Source organism: Plasmodium vinckei (genome assembly GCF_900681995.1).
Source record: "Plasmodium vinckei vinckei genome assembly, chromosome: PVVCY_08".
NCBI lineage: Eukaryota > Apicomplexa > Aconoidasida > Haemosporida > Plasmodiidae > Plasmodium > Plasmodium vinckei.
In genome coordinates, this window is record NC_051300.1 from 650,356 (window position 1) to 675,416 (window position 25,061).

Here is a 25,061-nt window from a genome sequence, read left to right on the forward strand (position 1 = left end):
ATAATGAAACGATAAATTATGTTATTAATCTGAAAATTTATATCCGTCTTTTAACTTTTTTTTCCTTTAAAAAATTATTTCGTTGTAACTCTTTGTTAAATATTGCTTTAATAATAACCAGACTTTTTTGCTTTTTTTATTTTTTTCGATTTTTTCAACAAAAGTTAATTTTTTTCTCTTTTAAATTTAAGTGTTATATATTTATTTTTTGTGTGTATACAAAATGTCTTGTGCCCATTTTAATTCCCCTTATCAAGCAGAAAAGCGAAGAACAACTGAAAATGTAGACAATCAAAATTTGGCGTCTGTAAAGAAGCCTATTGATTATTCAGATATGGGTAAATAGCATGTGTATAATAATATTTATTCCTTTCACATATCAGCTATATATGTATATATAACTTTTTTTGATTACAGACCTTATCCTTTTTCCTGAGGGATCATTAAAAAATATAAATAACACAGTTGTAAATGAGAAACATTTAGTTGGTAAATCAGTTGCTTTATTTTTTTCAAATGGAAGTGATCCAAAATGTAGAGCATTTTTACCATTTTTGCAACAGGTTAAACCTTATTCTGCTATATTCAATATATTTACATATTAATATAAATACACATTTTAAATATTTCCAATTAAAATTAAGAAAAAAAACATTTGCATGTATTTATTCACAATAACGCATGTTCATGCATATATGCATATTATGTTTACATACTAATGTATAAACACATTTCTTTTTTATTTCTAGTATTATAAAACAATAAACGAAGGAGGATCCAGCCAAAAAATCGAAATTATATTTGTAAGTGTTGACCCTGATAGAACGTCATTTGAAGATCATAAAAAACATATGCCTTGGCTATATATTGATATTGCTGACCCTTTAACAGATATATTAAAAAAACATTTTAGAGTTATGAATGCATACGAAGTTCCTTTTTATGGATCAGGCCCAAGAAGTGATGTTCCATGTTTAGTCGTTATAGGAAGTGATGGAAGAGAGGCACAACTTTTACATGTTTGCAGTGGACGAGAAGAAGGAGAAAAGGGTGTGTTAAGATGGGATTTCAGAAATAATATTTATTCTTTAAATAAAAAAGGTTTATAATCAGACATAATTAAAAAAAAAATAATGATAAATATATATTCTTTACGAGTTTATAAAAAATGATATTTATTTTTACTTCTTTACATCATAATGATTAAGAAAACATTACACATGGGCAATATGTAATACTTCAAATATGGTTGCTATTTTTTAAATAACTTTTTACATATTTACCAATGTGCAGAACGTTTTTATTTTATGCTTTATTAATATTCATTTTTAATTCGATTTTATCCTTATATTATTATATTTATGGGGTCAGTGCCATATTCATAACTTTCTAATTAAAACTTATATAATACGAAATCCATCGTTTGATATATAAGATGTTAATCTAAGACAAAAAAAAACGTTAGGGAATATAAACTATTACTGAAAAAATACATAAATGATTCATATATTTTGAATAACTAATATAAAAAATAGTAGGATAAAATATAGTTTAGTAGTTATGCTTTCTTTATATGGTCATTCAAAATAAGGGAAATAAAATAAAGCCTATGGTTTTAATTATGTAATTTTTGCTGTTAGCCAAATAGTATTAAGATGTGATGCTTAAAAGGAATATTAAAAAGGTATGATAAAAGCAAAAAAACGCATTTTAATAGGTGGTTATTAAAAAAAAGAATAGTGTAATTTGAAAACAAGTAAGATATGGTATACATATAATAAAAAAGGAAAGATAAAAATAAAAAAAAAAATGAATAATAATAGTAAAAAAAATATAAATATTGATATGCATGAATATGTGTATACGTTTTTTTTGCATGAGAATCCACGAACACGCACATAGGGGATCGTATTGGGCACTTTGAAGTAAATTTTTTTTTTCTACATTTTATTGCAATATTTAAAAAAAATGGCGTGTTAGTTTTTAATTTGATAGCTGGTTAGGATTTTCGATATAAGGTGTACATTAAAATAAATATAAGAATATAATAAATAATAATTCTTAAGATTTATATATGCATATTATAATAAGAGAAAAAAGTAATAAAAAAAATAAATAAATTGATTACACACATGCAATAATATTTTTAGATAATTATTGTAATTGAGTTTATCAATAGCCAATATAGATATAATGATGTACTAAAAAATTTGATTCTTATATTACAAGGTAAAGAATGGGAAGGTATAGTTTTTTATATATTTTTTTCATAATTGCTTTTTTTTTCACCCCTGAACTTTTAAAATGTTCAATCTGGGAGGGTGTTAGTGATGATTTAGCAAAAAAAGTAAATCATCTAACGCATGAAATGGAATTACAAATATATAGTCAGCATACACAATATTGTGTTGCATTATTTTGTAATCCTAATGAAATAAAATGTAAAGATGTATATAAAGAATTTGTTGGTGCTGCAAATGCAATCGATAAAGAAGATGTAGTTTTTGTTTATGTTGATACAGTAAAATTACCAAAAACTACTGATAATTTTGAAATTAAAAATGTGCCTAAAATATTAATATTTCGTGATTTTGATCCTGAAAAGGGATATACATTCCATAACAAATATACAAAAGAAAATATACTTGAATGGCTAAGTACACTTCCTATGCCATCAGTAGAAGTTATGGAACCTGGAGATGTCGATAAATATGTACAAATGAATAAAAAAAGAGGATTTGCATCTATTATTGCATATTGTATTAAAAATTCGAAAAATCCTGATAAATTTGTACATTTTGGTGAAACACATAAAATCCCAAATTTAGCAATAGGTCTAACATATATAAATAATGATGAAGAAGCTCGAATTGAAATTGCAAATGGACCAGGTTCTACAATACCTAATGATTCCATTAAATATAAAGATGTTTATAAACCTACAGATAATATTTGGACATCTGATTCTATTTTGAAATTTGCTACCAATTACATGAATCAATTTCCTATTGTCATTAATTATACTAGAAAATTAAGTCATCCAGTAAAAGATGAAATATATCTTTATCTTTACAATGAGTTTGGTGAATACACAGATAGTACCTATGTAGAAGTTTATGATGTCATTCAAAAATATAACAAGGTATTTCTTTCACATTAAATAATGCTCTTATTTATCCCGATTTGTTTTTTTTACACAATTTTGCTTTGCTTTTTCCTACACAATTTTACTTTGTTTTTCCTTTACCAGATAAAATTTGTCTTCCCAAGGAAGGAAGAAATCACTGAAATGTTTGGACTCGAAGAAGGAAAGAAATATATTTGTATAATGGATTATACGGATTCAAATATAGATCCTGCTTATGCATTATTACGACCTCGTAAATATGTACAGGAACTTACAGAGAATATAAAATCTAAAACAGTGGAAAAATTTATTGAAGATTTTTATAATAATAAAGTTCCTGAATTTCGAAAATCTGAAAAACCCGTTAAAAGATTACATAAACAAAATTATCAAATATTATGTTCAAATAATTTTGAATCATATGTTTTAGATCCAAATAAATTGGTCATAATATTTTATCATGTTCATGGTTGTAAAGAATGTAAACCTTTATTTTCATTTTGGGAGAAACTCGCTAATCATTTTCATTTAGAATATCCTAAAGAAGAAATTTTAGTAGCAACTATGGATGCAAAATTAAATGACATGTTTGATACATCTATTAAGGTATATCCTAGTGCCGCAATCTATCCAAAAGGTAAAAATTGAACAAAGCATATATATATATATATATAGAGAGAGATATAAAAAATTAAGAAAATATTTATGCTTATAAAATTGTGATTACATAATTTGAGCTATCTCTCTCAATGAGTTTACAGTCTAAAATTTATGTGTACCTTGTTTTGTTTTCTCATTATTTTCTCATTATTTTCTCATTTTTTATGCCTTTTTTATTTTGACCATTTTAGGAGAAGACAAAATAAAGAGAAGAACACATATCATGTTCCCCATAAGATTAGATGCACTAATTGATGTGGTTGAAGAAATATTCGAAGGTGATGGTGACTCGGATCTATAAATTTTTTCAATTAATTAGTAGGACATTTGAAGAGAATAATTTACATATCCATATGATCCATACTTGTTTGTACAGTCTTTCAGTAATGAGCTAGCCATTATTTTTTTTTTTTTTTTGAAATTGTATTTTTATTTCAAAAAAAAAATAAAAATATATAAATTACCGAAAAGACAGGCTTAATAAAATAAAAAAATGTGAGCTTATTTTTATTTAATTAAAATTTTTATGGATTAAATTGATTTTTTTTATGAATTAAAAAAACTCAATATGCATGCATTTTATGAATAAATAAGTATGAGCCAGTTTAATATATTTTTGTCTCTTTCTCCTCCACCTGCTTTGGTTGCTTATTTTTTGGTGTATAATTATTATATGTTTTGTTACTTTTTTATATTAGCAGTGTGTAAACTATAAATGTCCAATTTTTCTTAAAACCACGTTATTTATCTTATTCAATTTTTATTTATTTTTTTATACATATTATATAATTAACTTATATGCATATATTTATGAATATACAGTTGTTGTTTTACATTTTCACCATTTCTCCATATTTTATTTTACACTCCCTTTTCAATTGTGCAAACATTATATATCTTAAAACGTTTTTTCAATAAATTATGTCATGAAAATTGGACAAATTATTTTTAACTAAGTATATTGAAGACAACATCGAAAAAGTTGCATCAACAATTTACGAAATTTCATAAAATATTTTCAAAAAAAATATATCATACATAGTAATTGCCATAAATATACACATTTGAACAAATTCAAGTTTAGCTATAATTTCTTATCCCATTGATCAAGTGACATATTGTTTTTTTTCGCTCCCATTTTTTTATAAAAAATGAAGTACCTTACGAAAATAGTTAGTAATGCCTGTCTGGCAATAATAAATTGCGGACTATGTTTATCTCTAACAAGTTTATCAAGAAAGATGTTGATAAAAGGTTATGACATATGTCCAGAAGAATATAGAGGTTGTGAAAAAGAAAAATGGTATTTTACTACTTTTTATTTTACATTATATATGAGTGCCTTTTTAGGATGTTTTATTTCACTTTTTTTCAGAAATGTTAGTAGAAAAAAATTTATGGAAGTAATACATTATTTATATATAATTGGAAGTTTATTTACAATATATTATGAACCGCATGTGATATTATTTTTATTTTCCCAAGCATTTTTTGGATTAGCAATTGGTTGTTCAATAGTTATAGTTAGTTTTTATATTTTTGAATATTCCCCAAAAGACCATCAGAATTATTATGGATTTACAATACAAACATTTTTTTCACTTGGATTATTAATAAGTTATATATTTGGAGTTATTTATGAACGAGTATATTTCACAAAAGGGTCATCATCATTTTGGATCTTAATGATATTACAAAAATTACACATGCTTATGCCTCTTATTTTAAGTATAATATCCATTTTATTATTGAGATATGTTTTTACTATGGACACACCATTACATTTATATAAATCACAAAAGTATGATAAGTTTGAAGAAATAAAAAAAAAAATTAGTAAAAAGGAATTAGACGAAAAACATGAATATCATGAAAATGAAAAAAATAATGAAATTAATATTATATTAAATGATTTAACTCTTATTGATATTTATAATGATAAAAGATTAAGAAGAAAATGTATGATAGGATCTATTTTATGTTATTTATTTTGTTTTAGTGGTTGTATTATATTTTTTAATAATTTATTTTTATATTATAATGTATTTAAAACAAAAAAAGAGAGTGCAACAATTAGTATGATATTTATGTTTATATATTTTTTATTTACTTTAATTACTAGAAGCTTATCACGTTATTACAATAAAAATAGACTAATAATTGGTGGCTTTATTTTTCAATCTATTTCATTATTTATTATAATGATATGTTCATTTTGTAATTTACCAGAAGTCATAAATAAACTTATAATATCGATTTCTATTATTGCATTTGTTAGTGGATTTTCTTTAGGATTTGGACATATTATATGGACACACATTTTCCATATCTTTTCAAAAGAATATAAAGTTGTTGGAGCTTTTTGCTCATATTATGCAATTTTTATTGGATCCTTTATTATGTGTACATTTTTAGAATTTTCAAATCCAAACAAGCATTCCTATTTATTTATTATATTCATTATATTTACAATTATATCAATCATATTTTTCAAATCGATATATATTGATAGTCATGAAAATAACACAAAACGGGATAAAACCATCGAATCACCTGACCCCCTTAACATTTCAGATACAATAGAACCCGCCAATGTAAAAGAAGAAACAGAAGTATAACAATTTCATAAAAAATTAATTCCTAACTTTGTATTTATATTTTTTCCCCAATCCATATACTCTACTTATTTTTGTCCTGTGTAGACTTTATCCTATTTTTCATTCAACTTGACATATCTATATATGCCTATTTATATAATCATTATTTATCAGTCAATTTTATATAATATAAAATATACTTAACGAACAATTTGTAAATTTATTAAAATTAAAAAATTAGTCATACATAATAATATATAAAACGCCACATATTATTTAAAACAATTTTTTATAATATGCATTGATGTGTTTACACATGACGAGTATGCAGGTTGACGTTTCGAGTTCTTTAAAATTATTCACAATACGACATCATTTTTTTTTACATTTTTTTATTATTTTTTTATAACATTAATATTTTCATTTTGGATAAAGAATAAATTTTATTTTTTCCTAAAATGATCAGTTTTGTTCATAATCAAGTGTAGGTAAAAAATGGAAAATTTACTGAAAAAAAATTGCAAAAAAATTGGGAAAAAATCGGAAAATTTTTTGAATTTTTTCCTACTCTCTTAAATAATTGATTAGTGTATTTTCTTCTTTAATTTTAGAATTTAATATGTTTTTATTTTATTTATTAATTAGTTTACAAAATAAATGATGAAAAGGGTATTAAGGAATGCATTCCATTTTTTAGTTGTTTACTTTTTTATAAATATAAAACTATATTCTTGTGAAAAAATTAAATTAAAGACAGTTGATATAAATAAGGAGTCACAATATGGGGTAGTTAAAAATAAGATCGAAAAATTTAATCATAAAAAGCTAGTATTCATAACAAATATAAAAAATTATGAACAAGCATACAGTAATTTTTTAAACATATTTAAGCCAGAAAATGATGATATAAATTTTATTAAAAAGGTAGTATATGTTGATGATAAAAATTGGAATGAAAAAGAATCTGAGATATATAAAGAAGATAAAAATAGTGAGAATAATTTATCAAGTGATGACACATCAAGTTATAAGACTAGTTATAAAAGTTTGTTGAATAAACTTGATTATTCTTTATATGATGGATTAGTAATAATATTAGATATTTTAAATGATTATTTTGTTCAAAATGTAGATATAAAATATATAAAATTGTTTATAGAAAAAAAAAAAAATATATTTTTAAGTCTAAATACTGTTATAGGTAAAAAGGCAAACAACTTCTTAAAAGAATTAAATATACAAGTATATGGTAACCATTCATATGTGAACAACCATTTTAATAACTTTTTGTTAAAAAATAAAACAAAAAAACTCGAAATGGATATAAATAATGACAAAAAAGACTACACATTTTATACTAACAGATTAATAAAAGATACTCCAATTATAAAAAATAAAGAAATAAATAATATATTATTTAAAGGAACTGCTCATACAATATTGTTAGAAAATAAATACTACCTAGATATATTAGAGTGTACAAAAACATGTTTACTATATGATAAGGGTCATAATATTTTAAAAAAAAAAAAACAAGGAGAAGAATTATCATTAATATCATCAATTCAATTGGAAAATAATTCGAGATTAATTTTTTCATCATCTTCAGAAATATTCTCTGATATATTTTTTATTTTAAATGAACAAAATAAGATATTTACCAAAAATTTAATTATGTGGAATTTTAAAATGAGTGGCATAATTCGATACAATAATTTTAAAATTTTTCAAGACAAACATTATGAAAATAATATTGACAAATTAAAAGAAACACACACTTTTTTCATAAATGATTATTTTCACATGAACATTGATTTTTATGAATTAATAAACAATTATTGGGTACCATATAAAAAAAACGACATACAATTTAACTTGATTAAAATTGATATTATACATAGGGATTTTTTAGATATGTATACTTGTGATGATAATCCAACTTATTATAAAAAATTTAAATTACCAACCAACCATGGGATATATAAATTACAAATATACTATTTAAGAAAAGGTTACAATATTTTAGATCTGGAGTATTTTATACCAGTTCGAACATTACTACACTATGATAAAAACAAAAAAGTTAACTTTAAAAATTATCCGTTTTATTTATATATATATATATCTTTATTTTGTTTTTTTTTATTTGTTTTAATCATGTTATTTGACAATTCAGAATATGAAGAAATAACAAATGATAAAAAAAATAATTAATTATTTCATATAATTGGTAAAAAATGTGTTTTATTATATTTTCCTATAACCCCATTTTTTCTCGGATTTTTTACTTACATTCTATAACATGCATATGTACATATTTATTTAAAATTTTTTTTTTATCTTTTGTTTTTGTGGAAACTACATTTTTAATACACAAAACTATTTTGATGATGAAAAACATATTTTATTTTTTAAGCAATATCATTTAATATTCTCATTTCCCGTTTTAACAAAGAATAATAACATCAAATATATGAATCCTATATATAACATATCTGCTCATTTTAAAGGATTAATTTGGCGCAAACTAAAAAAAATATAATTTTCTATTATTTTCATAATAGCTAGCTGTATAGCTTAATATTATTAATTGTTCATATTAAACCATTTGGAGACACAGAACTTATATAAAATTGCAATCCATATTGATACAAAATAACATTAGAATTGTTCCTTTTTTAAGCATACTAAATTGGGATAGGTGCATACAAAACTTACATTATATTAACTTTTTCGAGCTACAAATTGAAGAAAAATGAAACACATAAATAACATAAAAAATATTGAAAGTAAAATCGAAAAGATTTGTCAAGATACTTGTCGTATTCCCCCGAAAATATTAGTTGTGTCAAAATATGTAGGCCATGAAGAAATAAATAATATTCATTCATACGATAAAAAATATCATTTTGGAGAAAATAGTTTTGATAGTCTAATAGAAAAATCACAAAAATTACCTAATACTATAAAATGGCATTTTATAGGAAATATACAATCTAATAAATGCAAAAATATATTAAAAGTTCCAAATTTATATATGATCGAGTCATTAGATAAACAAAAAAAAGCTAGTCTTCTAAATGGCTACTTAAATACTATAAATGAAAATGAGCAAAATAATAATGAAAATTTAAAAAAGCTTCGTGTATTAGTACAGATTAAAACCACAGATGACCCAAACAAAACAGGAATGATGTATGATAATTATGAAGATATTGAAAACACTGTTTTATATATTATTAACGATTGCAACTTTTTAATATTTAAAGGTTTAATGACTATATCATCATTGGACATAAATAATAGAGAAAGTTCATTTATTATTTTAAATGACATAAAAAATAAACTTTTAAATAATGAAACTATTCGTAATTATTTTCAAAATAAAAAATTCCATATGAGTATGGGTATGTCAGATGATTTAGAACTTGCAATAAAACATAATACAACACAATTAAGGATTGGAAGGGCAATTTTTTCATAGTTTTATTTCCATCACATTTTGCCTGTCATGTTAATATTTTTTTTGTATGACTAGCCATTTTCCGCTTTAAAATATGCACACATAAACCAAATTTACCTTACCAAAAAAATATCATCATTCAACAATTTCATTCGCTTGTTGTTATAAGACTGTTTGTACTATTTTACATTTTTTCTAATTGGCTGTCTAGCTTTTTTTTTTTTTTTGCTTTTCCTCTACACTTTATTATTAACATGTCATAATTTTTTAAACTTATTAAATATTACACCATTATTAAAAATAATTTTTCGCATTAAGAATGTTATTTTATAAAACAGTTTTTGTGGTTGCTTTTGATTGAAGTTAAAAAAACGAACCAAATAACAAATATATTCATTTAAATGAAAAAATTTGTGATTTATACAAAAAAAATATTTTTCTTTTGCATTATCTTAAACAATTTGAAAATATATATTTCAGAATGCAAAAGAGAAAAAAAATATATAAAAAAGTTATATTAAAAAATGGATATACAAATAATTATATTTTTATAAGCATAACGGAGAATAATTATAATGATATATCGAAATAAAATTGTATATATGTCTTATAAATAAATACACATTTATTATATATGCGTATCACCCTTCGCATATAAATTTATGATATAAGGAAAGATAATAAAGAGTTTTTATTAGTTATTTCATCATATAATATTTTTTTTTATGTGTCATCAAAAATCCATAATTGTAAAAATTGTATTTCAAACTCTTCATCATATGTTAATAAGTCATTATCGTATGTACTACTTTTGTTGGTTTGACCTTTGGATAGGTCATCATTAATTACTAGTGCATAATTATCACCACCTCCTATTGTTATAGATTTTTCATCTGAATAAACATAATAATTATTTCGTGTTGTCCAATTATAGACTTGAATAGATGGTGAATCATTAGCTTTATCATTATTTTTTTCATTCATTGTGTCACGACTAAATTTATTGTCAATTGAGTTTTTTTTATTTTTCGTTTCATAACTATCACTACTATTAATAGTGGTGTTTTTATTTTTATCATTTTTATTGCTTAATTTGGAATCATAATAATGTGTTTGTTTTTTTGATTTGCTAGCATATTCATCAATATCCTTTTGTGGTGTTTCTTGATTTAAATTATTTTTAGTTAATTCATCTAAATTATCATCATATTGTGTATTTAGTTTATTAACCGGTGTAGATTCATGTTCAGAACAATCTGAATCAATTATATAATCACTTTTTATAGAAGCTTTATTTTTTGTAGCCTCTTTTATTTTTGTTACTGTTTGAGAATGTCCTCTTTCACTTTCCTCATCATCTTTTTTAGATGACGCATTTGACATGCCCAAATTATCTGTGTCCGTGTCGCATATACTGGGATCATAATCATTTGTGCTAGTCATATTTTTTATTGTTTTTTTTTGAGATTGTTTGTTTATATCTTTTTCATAATTTGTGTTATGTGATTTATCTTTGAAAGTAAAAAGGAAATTTTCTCCTGAGCCATAGTAACAAGTATCACATTGCAATTTATCAAGAAAACAACCAAATAAAACATTATTTATATCATATATTAATAAAATAATGCTGCCTTTGTTGGCAACACTTCTATATAATGTTTTAAAGGATACACCATGTATACTAGAACAAAAAGCTAGCTTCCAAACTTTAATACTTAAAGTAGGAGGTAAATAATAATTAATTTGTTTAGACATATCTTTTGTTAATAATTTGACAGCATCACTAGCATAATCTAATTTAGGTTCCAATGCTAAAGATTTAAAATCTTTCATATCATTCATTGGATTTGATGTTAAACTTTGTTGTCTTAAATCAACTGATTCTTTATATATAAGAGATTGTTTGATTATACATTTTAATAATACATTTGATGTAAATGGGACTGAAGTTATTGTTTTTTTAATTTTATTTTCTGATTTTTTTACATTATCAATTTCTGTAATTATTTTTGTTGTTGTTTCATATGCTGTATTATTATTAAAAAATCGAAATAAAATAAAACATTTTTCTTCATATTTTTTACTTCCTTTTTTATGTAATTCATCATTTTCTACATGTCCATGTAATGGTTTTATTTTTATAATTTTCTTGTCTTGCTCATTGGTGTATGTAATTCCATCTGATGTTTTAATTATTGATTTTTTTGGAAACATTTCAATTATATTTTGAGATTGTTTTATATAAGAATTTGTATTATCACTTACTACATTATGAGCATCTTCCCTTTTTATATGATCTACATGTACATAATCAATTTCATCGAGGTTGTCAAATTCACCATTTTGCGAAGTTACACTCGTTTTGCCTTTTCTTACATTGGGAGTATCCATACCTAATTCATGTTTTTCTGTATTCTCTTCATTAATTTTAGTATTAGTTTTATTAGAATTTTGTAAATTCAATTGAGTAAGTATATTATTTTTAATAGTACTATCATTTGGATCTGATTTTCTTGATGAGGTTGTATTTTCAACTTTTTGTGAAATACTATTTTTTTTTATAAAAGGATAAGAATTTTTTTTTGAATTATTATCACCTTTAAAATTGTAACTTGAATAATTAGCTGAATTAAAATTATTTTTATATGTTATATTTGGATGTGATGATATAACTTTACTATAATTAATTTCATTTATATTTTGATAAATTTTTAAATCACTATCATGCATATGATTAATTATATTATTTTTAGGTGATAATATATCAAAATTAATAAAACTATTTCTTTTTGTTTTTTTATTTGTTTCATTTTGATAGCTAGCTCCTTGATATGTATCATTGGCTAGTTCACTTTTATTATAATTATGTATGCCATTATTATTTAGATGCTTAGCTAATTTTACTGAATCATTTGATGTATTTGTTTGATCTGTTCTGTATCCTTTAAATGGAGTATTTTGTACTAAAGGCTGTGCTAAATTTAATACATAAGATAAACTTTTACTAATATATTTATAATAAGACATTCCATTTTGTTTATTAGATTCTTCATTATAATTATTATTTGAATGGTATAAATTATTATTGTTACTACTACCAAATGTAGGACTAATTAAACTGCTACTACTATTTTCTCTACTATTTGTATAAAAATAATTATTGCTATTACTTTTTTTATTTGACACAATTTTATTATCCTCAATATATATACTCTTTAATAAAACTTGAATAAATCCACATGTATCATCATTATTATATAGATAAGTATATTTGGTTGGTACAACAATATGAGCACATTCATATATATCATATAAATCAATAAATATTTGATAGGTTCCTAAACCATTTTTAATAACATTTTTATCTCTTAAATCAGGTTCAAATAGTAGGGATTCTCTTGTTAATATTAAGTGACCACTTATAGAAAAATCAGTCAAACAATATTCACATTGTTCTCTAAATATTATACTATTTTTTTTCACTTTTTCATTTTCAGTTTTTATGGATCTGTTCGAGCTTGATGAAACAATAGCATTCCTTATCACGCCCTTTTCAAACTGCAAAAATGAAGAAAAATGAAGAAAGTCAAAACAACACACGAGTGTAGCATTATGCTAGCCAAAGGAAGGATCAAAATTTATTGGGATAAGAAATAATTTGATGCAAAGCAAAAAACGATCTTATCATTATATAGTGTATACATGAATAAACATATGAAATGGAAATATTTTTTTACCTCGAACTTGTTGGAAATTGGTGATTTGTTTGCTATTTCTTCATTTTGGAAAACATTTAAAACTTTGATTTTATCACTTTTTTGACTTTCATCCATTATAATTAATATTTTTTTAAGTCATTTTTTTAAAAGAGCATTCATAAAGTTGGCAATGCTTCAACTTGTAAAAGATAAATAAAAACAAAACTTAAAGGAATATTCTTGTAACTAAGTGTTTAAGTTTTCACACGAAAACGAGTACAAAGGTTTAGTGTATTTTTATTGAGTAGGTAATTAAAAATAAGAATATATAATTATGGGGTGATAAAATATAATTTGAAATATAAATGTGTATGTATAAATAATATAACTCCCTTTTATATTGTCACAATTATTCATTATATTTTTTTTTATCCCAATTTGTCTTATTGAACTAGGGAATTAATAGCTTTAAAATTGTAAACAAAATGAAAAAAAAAATATATATATTAAAAATAATAACTTAACAATATATTGTTAAACTATTATATATTTATCACGGCAATTAATATTGTACATATATGTATAGAAAAAATAAAGTTAATAGGAAAGAAAGCAAGAAATATTAGGTAAAGAACTATTTATAATATATAAAAATATGCTAAAAAATAAAAAAAAAAAAATAAAATAAATATAAACCCAAATTAGGTGTAATATTTCACTCCATCGAATAAACACATTCACAATATTACGGGCGCAATGCATTTATATATAAAACAGTTTAAATCATTATATATACTTTTTTAAAAAAATAAGGAAATAAATATATCTTAAATATTACATACTATATTTACATTGTAATTTTAAAAATAAAAATAAAAAGAAAAAATATGTAGCAAATAAAAGAGGGCATAACTTCGCATAATTAAAAATTTATTTGCATAACGGGAAATAATAAAATAAAAATAGTTATACACATTTTTTAAATTTATTATATATTTTCATTTAAATGAAAAAAAAAGAATAAAATAAAAATATTACGTATTTAAAACTTTTTCATTTTAACAATCAAATACACAAAGTTAGGGATTATATTGTGAGACAATTTTTGTGCTTTTTTTTTTTTTACTTTTTTATTGCTTTTTTTTTTGTTATTTTTTTGCTTTTTTTTCATATGCTCACCCCTCTTATGTACATGTTTTTTATGCTTACAAGTTTAAGAATATTTCGATTGAAAAATAGGATGTGCTAAATGGGTGTACGAACTTGTGTGGAATGACAAAGTGTGAAAAAATGTAACAGTTTCCATTTATTTGTTTGCTCATTTATTTATCTATATATAGTATTATTTTTTATATTTATTATAATTTGTAAGGAAATCATTTTTTTAAGGGAAATATTTAAAAAAATGGGTTTACATAAATTAATAAAAAAATATAATAAAAAAATTTTATAAAAAAAGTTTTATAAAAAAGGGAGGGAGTTTAAGAGAATGGTCAGCATGTGCACACTTAAAACATGAAGCATCGTTTATTTTGTTATAAAAAATAAGCAAATTAAAAATAAGTAGCAAGAAATGCTAAATAATGCAAATAAAAAGGAAACAAAATATAATGAAACAAAATAAACTCATTTTTTATGTTAAAAAAACAAATATATACATAGAGCAAAGTCATATGTAAAATACGGTAAGGGTTGCGAAAAAATCTTTATTGTCTGTTATTTTACACATTAAAATATTAATAATTTTCAGACGAAAAAATATTTTTAATATTATTCTCAATCATATTTTGAATATTTAACATACTTTTATTTACTGATTTATTATCCATTGGTTTGTCAAAAACATTATCAATCATTTTGTTTAATAATTTGTTTGTTTTTTTTATATTTTTGGTTGTTCCATCTTGGTTTTTATTCAAATAGGTTGAAAATTTGGTGTCGTCATTTGAAGGTATTTTATTTTTTACTGATAAATTTTTATTATCTTCAATTCCCTTTAGTCTTGTTTCTTTTTTCAAGGAACTTGTTTTATTTACAGCATTTTCATTAATATTATCACTTAATTCGGAGCTTCTTATATTTATTGTTTCTATAGATTGAATTTTTAAGTCATCCATTTTGTTATTCCCCTTTTTTAAGCTTTGAATTGTTGTCTCAGAATTTTCTGTTATTTTATTTTTTTTTTTTTCTCTTTTTTTATTTACTAACTTTTCTATAACCCCACATAAATTTTCATCTTTTTTTGAGATCACCTTTTCATTTAAATTATAACTATTTCCATCACTTGATTCAGAAATTTCAACACTTTCTTTATCAGATATATTTTTTATATGATTGTGGGGAACATCTTTTTTTTGGCTAGCTATTACTTCAGTAACTGTACTAAAAAATTGTTTCTTATCAGTATCTTCTTTTTTTTTCTTTTCTTGTTCGGTTTTATCATTTTTTGAATTATGATTTTTTTTTTTTTTTTTTCGTTTTTCTTTTTTTTTATCATTTTCATGCTCATTTAATTTGTCACCATTTTTAGGTAAGCTTAGATCATTTACTTTTATACTTTCAATTGATGATATAATTTTTTCTGTACTATCACTTTTATAATTTTTATAATGTCCGTTTTGCATGATCTTTTTATATTCTTCAGTAGAACTATCTAAACTGTCTAAAAATAAAAATTTATCTTTTTCATCTGTACTAGTATTATTTTTTGCAAACTCATTTAAAACTTCAATTAACTTTTCTTGTAATTTATTCATTTCTTTATCTTTCTTAATATCGATATTTTTAAAAGTTGTTTTAATAAGATCATCTAAAGATTCTCTTTTTTCAAACTCGATATTTTTACATGTCTTACGACCAATTTCTGAATCACCACTTATGGATACCTGATTTGAAGAGTGTAAAATATTATCACTATTATATTTTAGACTATCTAAGGTATTTGCATTTTTTGTTTGATGTTTGGTATGTAAAATATTATTTATATTGGAAGTATTGATTTTTTCAGCATATTGAGCAATTATAATATCCTTTTCTTTAATCTGTGTTTTTAGATTTACTGTTTCATCTTTTAGTTGATTACTTTTTGTTAATAATTCATGATTATAACTTTTTATTGAATTATAATTTTCTTTTAATTCATTATAATTATTTTCTAATATTTTTATAGAATTTTTTAAGTCATTAATTTTTTTTTTTTTTTTTTTTTTTTTCTTTTTGTAAATTTGATTTATGTTTGTCTAAATTACGTAACAACTTTTCTTCTTTTTGTTTATATTGTTCACATTGTTTTGATAATAAAGATAATTTATTATTGTATTCTCCATTTTGTTTTATTACATCTTCTTTAACTTTTTCAATGCTTAATATTTTATTTACTAATTGCTGTAAATCATAATGATGTTGATGTGATTCTTCATCAAGTTCATTTTTTAAAATTTTATTTTCATTTTGGATTTTTTCTATATATGTCTGAATTGAATTTTTATTTATTCTAATCATCTCATTAGTTTTTGCGACTGTACTTTCTAATAAAAATCGAAGATAATTATTTTGTTTACTCATTTCTTCTTTTTCATTTTTTATATTATTATATTCAGTTATTATATATTTTATATCCTTTAACATACGCTTAGCATATTTTATATATACATTTTTTTTATTTAAATTTGTTTCTAAATTATTTTTAATATTTTTACAATAATCATCACAATTAATATATTCTTCTTCACCATTTATATTATTATCCATTTTATTTATTAACATGTTTTTATTTTTTTCTATTCCATTTTCATCTAAAAAGGGTTCTACATTTTGTGTCTTATTCTGTTTACTATTTTCATTGGAAATATATTTTTTCATAGATTTTATTTCTTTTTTTAAATTTTTAAAAATTTTTGTTTTATTTTCTTTCCCTTTTAATGATAATAAAGAAACTGATTTGGAATTATTTTTTTCTTCCTCATTGAAATTGTAGTTATCTGTATCTGTTATACACATTTTTTGGGGTTTAACTTTTTTATTTATATTTAAAACTGTATTAGTTGTTACTTTTTTTTTCTTATTTAATAAGACAATACTATCTTGAGTTGTTTCATTTTTTATAGACATCATATTTTTACTTTTAGCATTTGTTTCATCGTTATCTATTGGATTATTATAAATAACTAACTCTTGACTGTCTTTTTTTTTTTTATTAATTTTTTTATTATCCATTTTGGTGACAATAGATGGCTTAGTTTGAATAGTGTGACTTAAATTTGATGACTCTTTATTCTTATTTATAATGCTTGAAGTGGCTTTTTCTGTTTTTTTTAAATTTGTGTTACTCATATTATATAACTTAGTAGATCCTTTTTTAATTATTTTTTTTTTTAGCATTTTTCCATTTATATTTGTTGAACAATTTTCCTCAACCTTACATTCGATACCTTCTATAGGGTCACTATTTATACAAACAATATTTTTAATAATAGAATTTTTTCCTAAATCATTTATATTGTTAATTATTTCTTTTTCATAATTAGCATTAAATGGTATTTTTCCAAATCTACCACTAGTTTTAGATAAACAATTTTTACCATTTTGTGGTGTTTTTATTTGTAACTTTGGAATTAATTTTCCATTTTCAGTATTATAAATAACTTGGGTAGCTTTACTTAATTGTGAAGTTTGATAATCTTTTTTATTTCCTTTTTTATAAGTAAATAAATGCATATAATTAAAATTATTTGTATTATTAATTGATTCTACCATAGGTGTACCATTTTGAGTAGAAATGGAAAAATGGCTAGAATTTTCTGCATCCTTATCATTTTCTTTATAATATTCTCCTTCTTTTACATTAATTATTTTTTGATTATCCATATTATATTCTTTATTATTTACATCATCATTATTAGGATAGTCAATTCCATTGTCTACTTGCTTATTACACAAATTGGTAACTCCTATACCTGACACAAATAATTGTTCACTCTTTAAATTTTGTATTTTTTTTTTCTGAACAAGATTATATCCAGAAGATACAGCTTTATTTTTGGTATTAATTAATACAAGATTTTTTTTTCCATTTTCCAAAACATTCTGACTTGTTAATAATTTATTTGCATTTTGTTCATTTTTTATGGCTACCTCGGAAATTGTTTTATTTTTATTATTTGTTACAATTTTATAAAAAATGTTATTATTAACAATTGTATTTTGTTTTTTTTTTGTTGATTGATTTTTTACAAAATTTAATTGATCATTTTGCGAAATAATTGTATTTAAATTTATTAAATCATCATGTTTATTATAATTAGACATATCAATAGTGTTTATTCTTTTTTTATTATTTGATTTTAATAAAGGAAAAGTTTTAATTTCACTTTCCTTTTCAATCCTTTGATTTTTTAAAATCATATTTTGGTAATAATTTTTCATAGATTTTGTTAAGTATTTTTTTTTAATATTTTTTTTACTTATATTATATCGAATTTTAAACTTTTTTTTAATATTAAATATTGTGTTGTTTGATAGTAAAATGTGTAACCTATATTTTCCATTTTTTTCTTTCTTTTCATAATTAAGTAATTTTTTATTATATTTAGCTTTTTTTCTAATTTTTTTTATAAAATCTTTAAGCATATCAAAATTATATAGAAAATTGTCTATACCAAATATGTAAATTTCATCTTCTTCATTATGTGTGCAAATAGGGTTTAATTCAACATTTTGATTAGTACCAACATTTGTGTTGTAATCTGTGTATTTATTTAATATGTTCATATCTGTAATATTATTATTTATGTAATTTTCATTATTTATTTCGTGATCTCTAAAATGGGTTGACGATGTGTTTGCATTTTCAAATGCTTCTATATTTTTTAAATTGTCTTTTTCTTCAATGTTTGTGTTTTCACAACTTTTTTCTATATTAGAGTCTTCTATAGATAAGTTGGTATTATTCATATCTAACTCACCATTTTGACAATATTCCTCATTATTTATTTCCATTTTTATATTTTCATTTTTAATTAAATAAGTATTATTCATCATTGAGTCATTATTACAATTTGCAGATTCTTCTAACTGTTCTTTATAATAATTTTCAAAATCATTATCATCATTTTTATTAACATTAGATATGTCTGTTTCATTGTCTTGTTCATTTTCCATTTTATGATAGCCTTGATCATTTGGAAAATTGAAATATTCTCGACATGTATTATCAATATTGCTTGCTTCAAAATCCATAATATGTGATTCATTTAGTTGATCACATCTATTTTCTTCATAAGAATCATCACTATACTCACTATTTTTATCATCATCAGATTCAATAATATTGCCATCATAATCTAAATTAACATTAATTGGCTCATAGCTATCTCTTTCTAAATCATATGTATATTTTGAAAATGACACACTTTTTCTTATTTCAGATGTACTTGGTACTTTTTTTAAAGCTGATTTTAAATTTGGATTATTTTGATCATTATTAATAATAATAATATTTTTTGCATCTAAATAATCAGATTCTGAAAGTCCATAAAAATTAGTTGAAAAAAAATCCTCGTCTTCATCATAATATTTATTTAACTCATCTTCTATATCACATTCATTATCATCACTAATAGAATTTGTACTATTATATAAATCTTCAATATTTTCATTTTCCATATTAAGAATGTTATTATGTCCTTCTGTTTTATCATCATAGTTACTATCCATTTCAAAGGTACTATCATCATTATTATTGTCAAAATAATTGGAATCATTTTGCATTTTACAAATTGGATCAAAATATGATGGAGTCTCTTCTTTTATTTCTTTTTCATCAGATTCAGAAAGAGAAAAATTAATCAAATCACTATTATTTGATTCATTTATTTTATCTGTTTTACTTTCATTTGGGTCATCCTTTTCATCGTTGATCTCAGTTTCAGATTCTTTGAGAGATGAAGAATTGTCATTGTCTGGGCTGACAGAAACCGAATTATCTTCATCATTTTTTAATGCATTAATATTGTCATTTTCATCCTTGTCATCACTATCAATAATGTTGTCATTTTCAGTTGTCGGTGAAATATTATTTTGGCTAGCTTCTTCATTACATTTTAATATAGATTCAGTTTTTACTTTTTCGTCATCTATTTGATCCTTAAAATTTTGAGTTTCATCATTTTCTTCAGGCTTATTCAAATCACAAGCATCATCAGTATCTTTGACGTTATCAACATTGTCAACGTTGTCATCATTTTGTGCCCCATTTAAAGTGATAGCTGTTTGATCCTCATGATTTTGATCATCAACTTCATCTTTTGCATTTACTTTGTCTTTTACATCTGCTTTATCATCCTCATTTGGGCCCTCTGAAACAGATTCAGAGTTTGCTTCTACTGATGAGTTGGCATTTTTGTTGGGAATAGAATCGATTTTTGTATCTATGACATTGTCAGTTTGTAAAAAGTTGTCTACTCCAATAATTAGATTATCATATGAACTGATTAAATTAATTTTTAAATTATTAATATAATATCCATGAGATGATGTATTGATATTTTTTATCCACATATTTTTTTGTGAGCATAATCCGATAATATAATTACTATTTATATGCAAACTATCAAATTTATTTTTTATAATATTTGGCTTATTTCCATAAGTACCTCCCCAAATATATATATCATCATCTGTTGTTTTACATAAACTTATTTTACCTGCACTAATAAAATTAACATTTTTTAAATTTTCTATTTTATTAGGTTCAAAATAATCTAAAAAATTTCCATGGCCTAAAACACCATTATCATTACTACCCCATGAATAAACATTATTATTAAAATTGATTCCTAATATAAAATTATTTCCGATTGCTATTTTTTTAAAAGCTATATTATTTGTATCAATAAGATGAGGATATAATAATGTTTTATTTATTTTATCCTGATTTTGTTTTGATTTAAGAAAATGTTCATTAATCAATCCAAAACCGTATAACATACCATCTATTGTTAAGTATAATGTATATTTATCAGAGCAATATACATTTTTTATAATATTATTTTCGAGGTTTACTTTATGTATTTTATATGTTTTGTAATTATTTGAAGGTTTATAATTGTCATCATTATTACTTGTGTTATTATCATTTTCTTGATGGCTCTTATCAATTGTGTTATTGCCTAATTGGCCATATGAATTGTCTCCGTAGGTAAACAAATCACCGTCTTTTGAAACAAAAGCAATATGATTTGATCCACTACTAACATCATGTATTGTTTTATTTTTTAAAATATTATCTACCAATAAATATGGGACATTCTTATCACAATCTTCTTTATTATCTAAATGCCAACAATAAATTTTACCAACTTGAGATAAAAATGCTATTATAGATTTTCCACAACTTACTTTTACAATTTTTACTTGAGGATAATATATTTTATGAGTTATTATTTCTTTTTTTTTTTCATTAATATTTGTATTGTTTGAAGTTTGAATATTTTCTGTTATGGTATTGTCTGCCTCTTCTTGTTTATCTCCAGACAATGGGGATTCGTTTTGCTCACCATCATTACAATCATTATTGTTAATGTCATTTATAATAAACAAATTAATTTTACTACCTCTAGTATCGATAGACATTTTATTATTATTTACATCACTACGTTTTTAATTTATGTTTTTTATTTTTTTTGTGTGTGTGTACATATCTACAATTTCAATGAGAAAAAAATTAGACCAAATGCACACAAAAAAAAAAACATAAATTAAAAATGTTACAAAAAAATGATAAAAATTTAACGAAAAAAATACAACTAAATTTCAAATATATAATTTAATAATAGCAAAATAATAATACTAACAAATAAACGGAAAACCAAATAAAATTAAAAGAATATAAGAGAAAAATTACAAAATTGTATCAACATAAAAAATATATATTATATATATATATTTCCTCTATATATGTATTGAGGATATTAAACAAATAAAATACAATTATATAAAAAAAATAACATATTTTTCACCAAACAATAATAATAATAATGAAAATGAAAATATGTATGCTGCATGTATTTAACTTAAATCCGTATTACCTATTATTGTCAACAAACATACTGAAAAATTGCAAAAAAAATAAAACAATACTATTTAATAATATACCAATATAACATTCAAAAATCACACGTTTTATTGTAAAAAAATCAGTTGTGTGAGAAAGACATAGTAAAGGATAAAATAAAAAAAAAAACAGAGACGTAACAAAAATATTTATATAAATATGTATGCATACTTACATAGGTATGCGTACTAACATACGTATGCATAGTCACAAATTAGACATTTTTTGTTAATATTTTATTGCATTATATTGTGATAAAAAAGGGAAATATATTAAATAAATGGAAATAAAAAATGGAAAACCAATAAAAGTAAAATATTTTTGTTCTATTTTTTATATTATTTAAAAAATGTTATAAAAATATTTTTTTTTTTATAATATACACATTTTTTTTCCAATTTAGTGACCGACTAAAATAAAATAGTAATACTGTATATTGCAATTGTTTGAATAAATATAGTTTTTTTTTTTATCATATAAATTAAAATAATATCAAACATTTTATATGCTAACAAGTTTAATACTGTATAATATAGTGTTACATATTAGTATGCACTTAAAATACAAACTTTAAAAAAAAATATAACATGTTTATGTTACATATTTTTATTTTTATAGTTGTAAGGAGAAGAACAAATAGTGTTATCCTATTTTTTGCAAACTTTGTTACACACTAGGAAATTATTTTTAATTATAAAAAAAAACAAATATTTTATAAAACGGTAACTTGTTTTTATTTTTTATTATGTATTGCATACAAACATATTTGTACACACAAAAAACAGGTTGTAACATGATTTTAAAAAAAAATAAAATAAAGACATTTATAATATTTCCAATTTTGAAAATACCATTTTTTTCCTCTATTTTTTCTCTCTGTTTTTTTCCTCTGTTTTTTCTCTCTGTTTTTTTCCTTTATTTTTTCTCTCTGTTTTTTCTCTCTATTTTTTCTCTCTATTTTTAAGATTTTTTATTTAGTACAATCATATATATAATATATACAACATATATAATATTATATATTTTTTTGTCATTTTATAAATCACTACTTTTTTATTTGTACAAAATTAAAACTAACACATGTTAATTTGTATCTAGTTTTATAAGTGTACATAAATTATGTCACTAAAGAACAAACCTATATCTTTATACTTTTGCTTGTTTGTAACTTTGTATATAACCACTAAAACAATTCGAGCATATCAAATTGTTGTATTCCCTACACAGTACTTCTCAAAGAATATAAATAATTATGCATGTATATCTCTCTTTAATTGTGTAATATACTTACAAAGTTATGGGATATACATGTGTGCATTTACTTATGTTATACATGTCTTATATTATTTTGGGGGTTTGGAATATGGTGTGTTATTGTCATATACTTTTGAGCAGTTTGTGAATTAATTTTTGGGGTCTTACAATTGTTTATTATAATTTCTTTCAACATAAAAAAATTATCTCTTGAACTCATCGATTTTAAAAAATGTAATAAAAAATGTTTAAAACCTTTTTTTGCATTCGACAGTAACAAATTGAGTTTAAAAAAAAAGAACTATATATCCAACAATTCTTATATACAAAAAAATCCACATAAAAGTTTATATAAAATATTTATAATTTTTTTTTTTTTTTTAAAAACTGGTGAAAGACATTAATTTGTATTAATATTTCGATAAGTTGTAGGATTATATTTTTTTTATGCAACCTTTGTTAAGCCTTCCCCTTTCCCAAAATTTATAAATAAATAAATATAATATTATTATATATTATAAATTAATTGATAATATAAAGTTGAAAAATAATTAAAACAGTCGTATAGAATATTATATAACAAACAAAACATGGAGAGAGCATACCTTCATTTTATTCTTATACATTTATCTCTATGCATATATACTACAATTTAAATAGTTATTATTTTTTGTAGAAAAATAAAAATATATTTATTTATTCCTTTATTTTAATGAAAGCAAATTTTATTTTTGCTACCCATTTTTATAGATAACTAAAGGTCAACATTTAATGGGGTAGTAATTTGTATATGTATATGTGCATATAGATATTTTTTAATTTACTAAAAATTTTAAATTGAAAATTGTACCAAAAATTACACCAAAATTTACAGAAAAAATTACAGCAAAATAATTAAATACATTTTATGTGCATATACATATGTATATTTATTTTTAAAAAAATTAATATAAGCAATTGTGTAAATGCAACAGTTTACAACACCATGTATTTTTTCATATGCATGGACTGGTCAGCATATATATAATGTTTGTTTATTTTGTTTCTATATTTGTAATAATAATTATATGAGTATTCGTGTTTACCTCAGTATATATAAACAAGTTAAATAAGCATATGCATATACTTTAAGACCCAGCTAAAGGGAGAA

At 22.2% G+C, this 25,061-nt stretch overlaps 7 protein-coding genes across 7 annotated transcripts; 5 read left to right on the forward strand and 2 right to left on the reverse strand.

Annotated features, from left to right (window-relative positions):
* Nucleotides 1-223: 223 nt before the first annotated feature.
* On the forward strand, nucleotides 224-1,109 carry PVVCY_0801760 (thioredoxin-like protein 1, putative; the record flags this gene model as incomplete). Its single annotated transcript, XM_008626977.1, has 3 exons — nucleotides 224-338; nucleotides 418-563; nucleotides 750-1,109. 3 exons carry the CDS (start codon nucleotides 224-226, stop codon nucleotides 1,107-1,109), a joined length of 621 nt encoding a protein of 206 aa, XP_008625199.1.
* Nucleotides 1,110-2,236: 1,127 nt separating this feature from the next.
* On the forward strand, nucleotides 2,237-4,088 carry PVVCY_0801770 (protein disulfide isomerase, putative; the record flags this gene model as incomplete). Its single annotated transcript, XM_008626978.1, has 3 exons — nucleotides 2,237-3,142; nucleotides 3,251-3,764; nucleotides 3,979-4,088. The coding sequence occupies 3 exons, from the start codon at nucleotides 2,237-2,239 to the stop codon at nucleotides 4,086-4,088; spliced, it is 1,530 nt and encodes a 509-aa protein (XP_008625200.1).
* Nucleotides 4,089-4,938: 850 nt separating this feature from the next.
* Nucleotides 4,939-6,405, forward strand: PVVCY_0801780 (major facilitator superfamily domain-containing protein, putative; the record flags this gene model as incomplete). The annotated part of the gene is made up of 1 exon (XM_008626979.2): nucleotides 4,939-6,405. The coding sequence occupies one exon, from the start codon at nucleotides 4,939-4,941 to the stop codon at nucleotides 6,403-6,405; it is 1,467 nt and encodes a 488-aa protein (XP_008625201.2).
* A 636-nt stretch (nucleotides 6,406-7,041) lies between these two features.
* PVVCY_0801790 (dolichyl-diphosphooligosaccharide--protein glycosyltransferase, putative) lies at nucleotides 7,042-8,598 on the forward strand (the record flags this gene model as incomplete). Its single annotated transcript, XM_008626980.1, has 1 exon — nucleotides 7,042-8,598. The coding sequence occupies one exon, from the start codon at nucleotides 7,042-7,044 to the stop codon at nucleotides 8,596-8,598; it is 1,557 nt and encodes a 518-aa protein (XP_008625202.1).
* Nucleotides 8,599-9,139: 541 nt separating this feature from the next.
* On the forward strand, nucleotides 9,140-9,868 carry PVVCY_0801800 (pyridoxal 5'-phosphate dependent enzyme class III, putative; the record flags this gene model as incomplete). Its single annotated transcript, XM_008626981.1, has 1 exon — nucleotides 9,140-9,868. The coding sequence occupies one exon, from the start codon at nucleotides 9,140-9,142 to the stop codon at nucleotides 9,866-9,868; it is 729 nt and encodes a 242-aa protein (XP_008625203.1).
* A 702-nt stretch (nucleotides 9,869-10,570) lies between these two features.
* On the reverse strand, nucleotides 10,571-13,680 carry PVVCY_0801810 (TLD domain-containing protein; the record flags this gene model as incomplete). The annotated part of the gene is made up of 2 exons (XM_008626982.1): nucleotides 10,571-13,405; nucleotides 13,585-13,680. 2 exons carry the CDS (start codon nucleotides 13,678-13,680, stop codon nucleotides 10,571-10,573), a joined length of 2,931 nt encoding a protein of 976 aa, XP_008625204.1.
* Nucleotides 13,681-15,281: 1,601 nt separating this feature from the next.
* On the reverse strand, nucleotides 15,282-22,176 carry PVVCY_0801820 (regulator of chromosome condensation, putative; the record flags this gene model as incomplete). Its single annotated transcript, XM_037634242.1, has 2 exons — nucleotides 15,282-16,699; nucleotides 16,794-22,176. The coding sequence occupies 2 exons, from the start codon at nucleotides 22,174-22,176 to the stop codon at nucleotides 15,282-15,284; spliced, it is 6,801 nt and encodes a 2,266-aa protein (XP_037490366.1).
* Nucleotides 22,177-25,061: the final 2,885 nt, after the last annotated feature.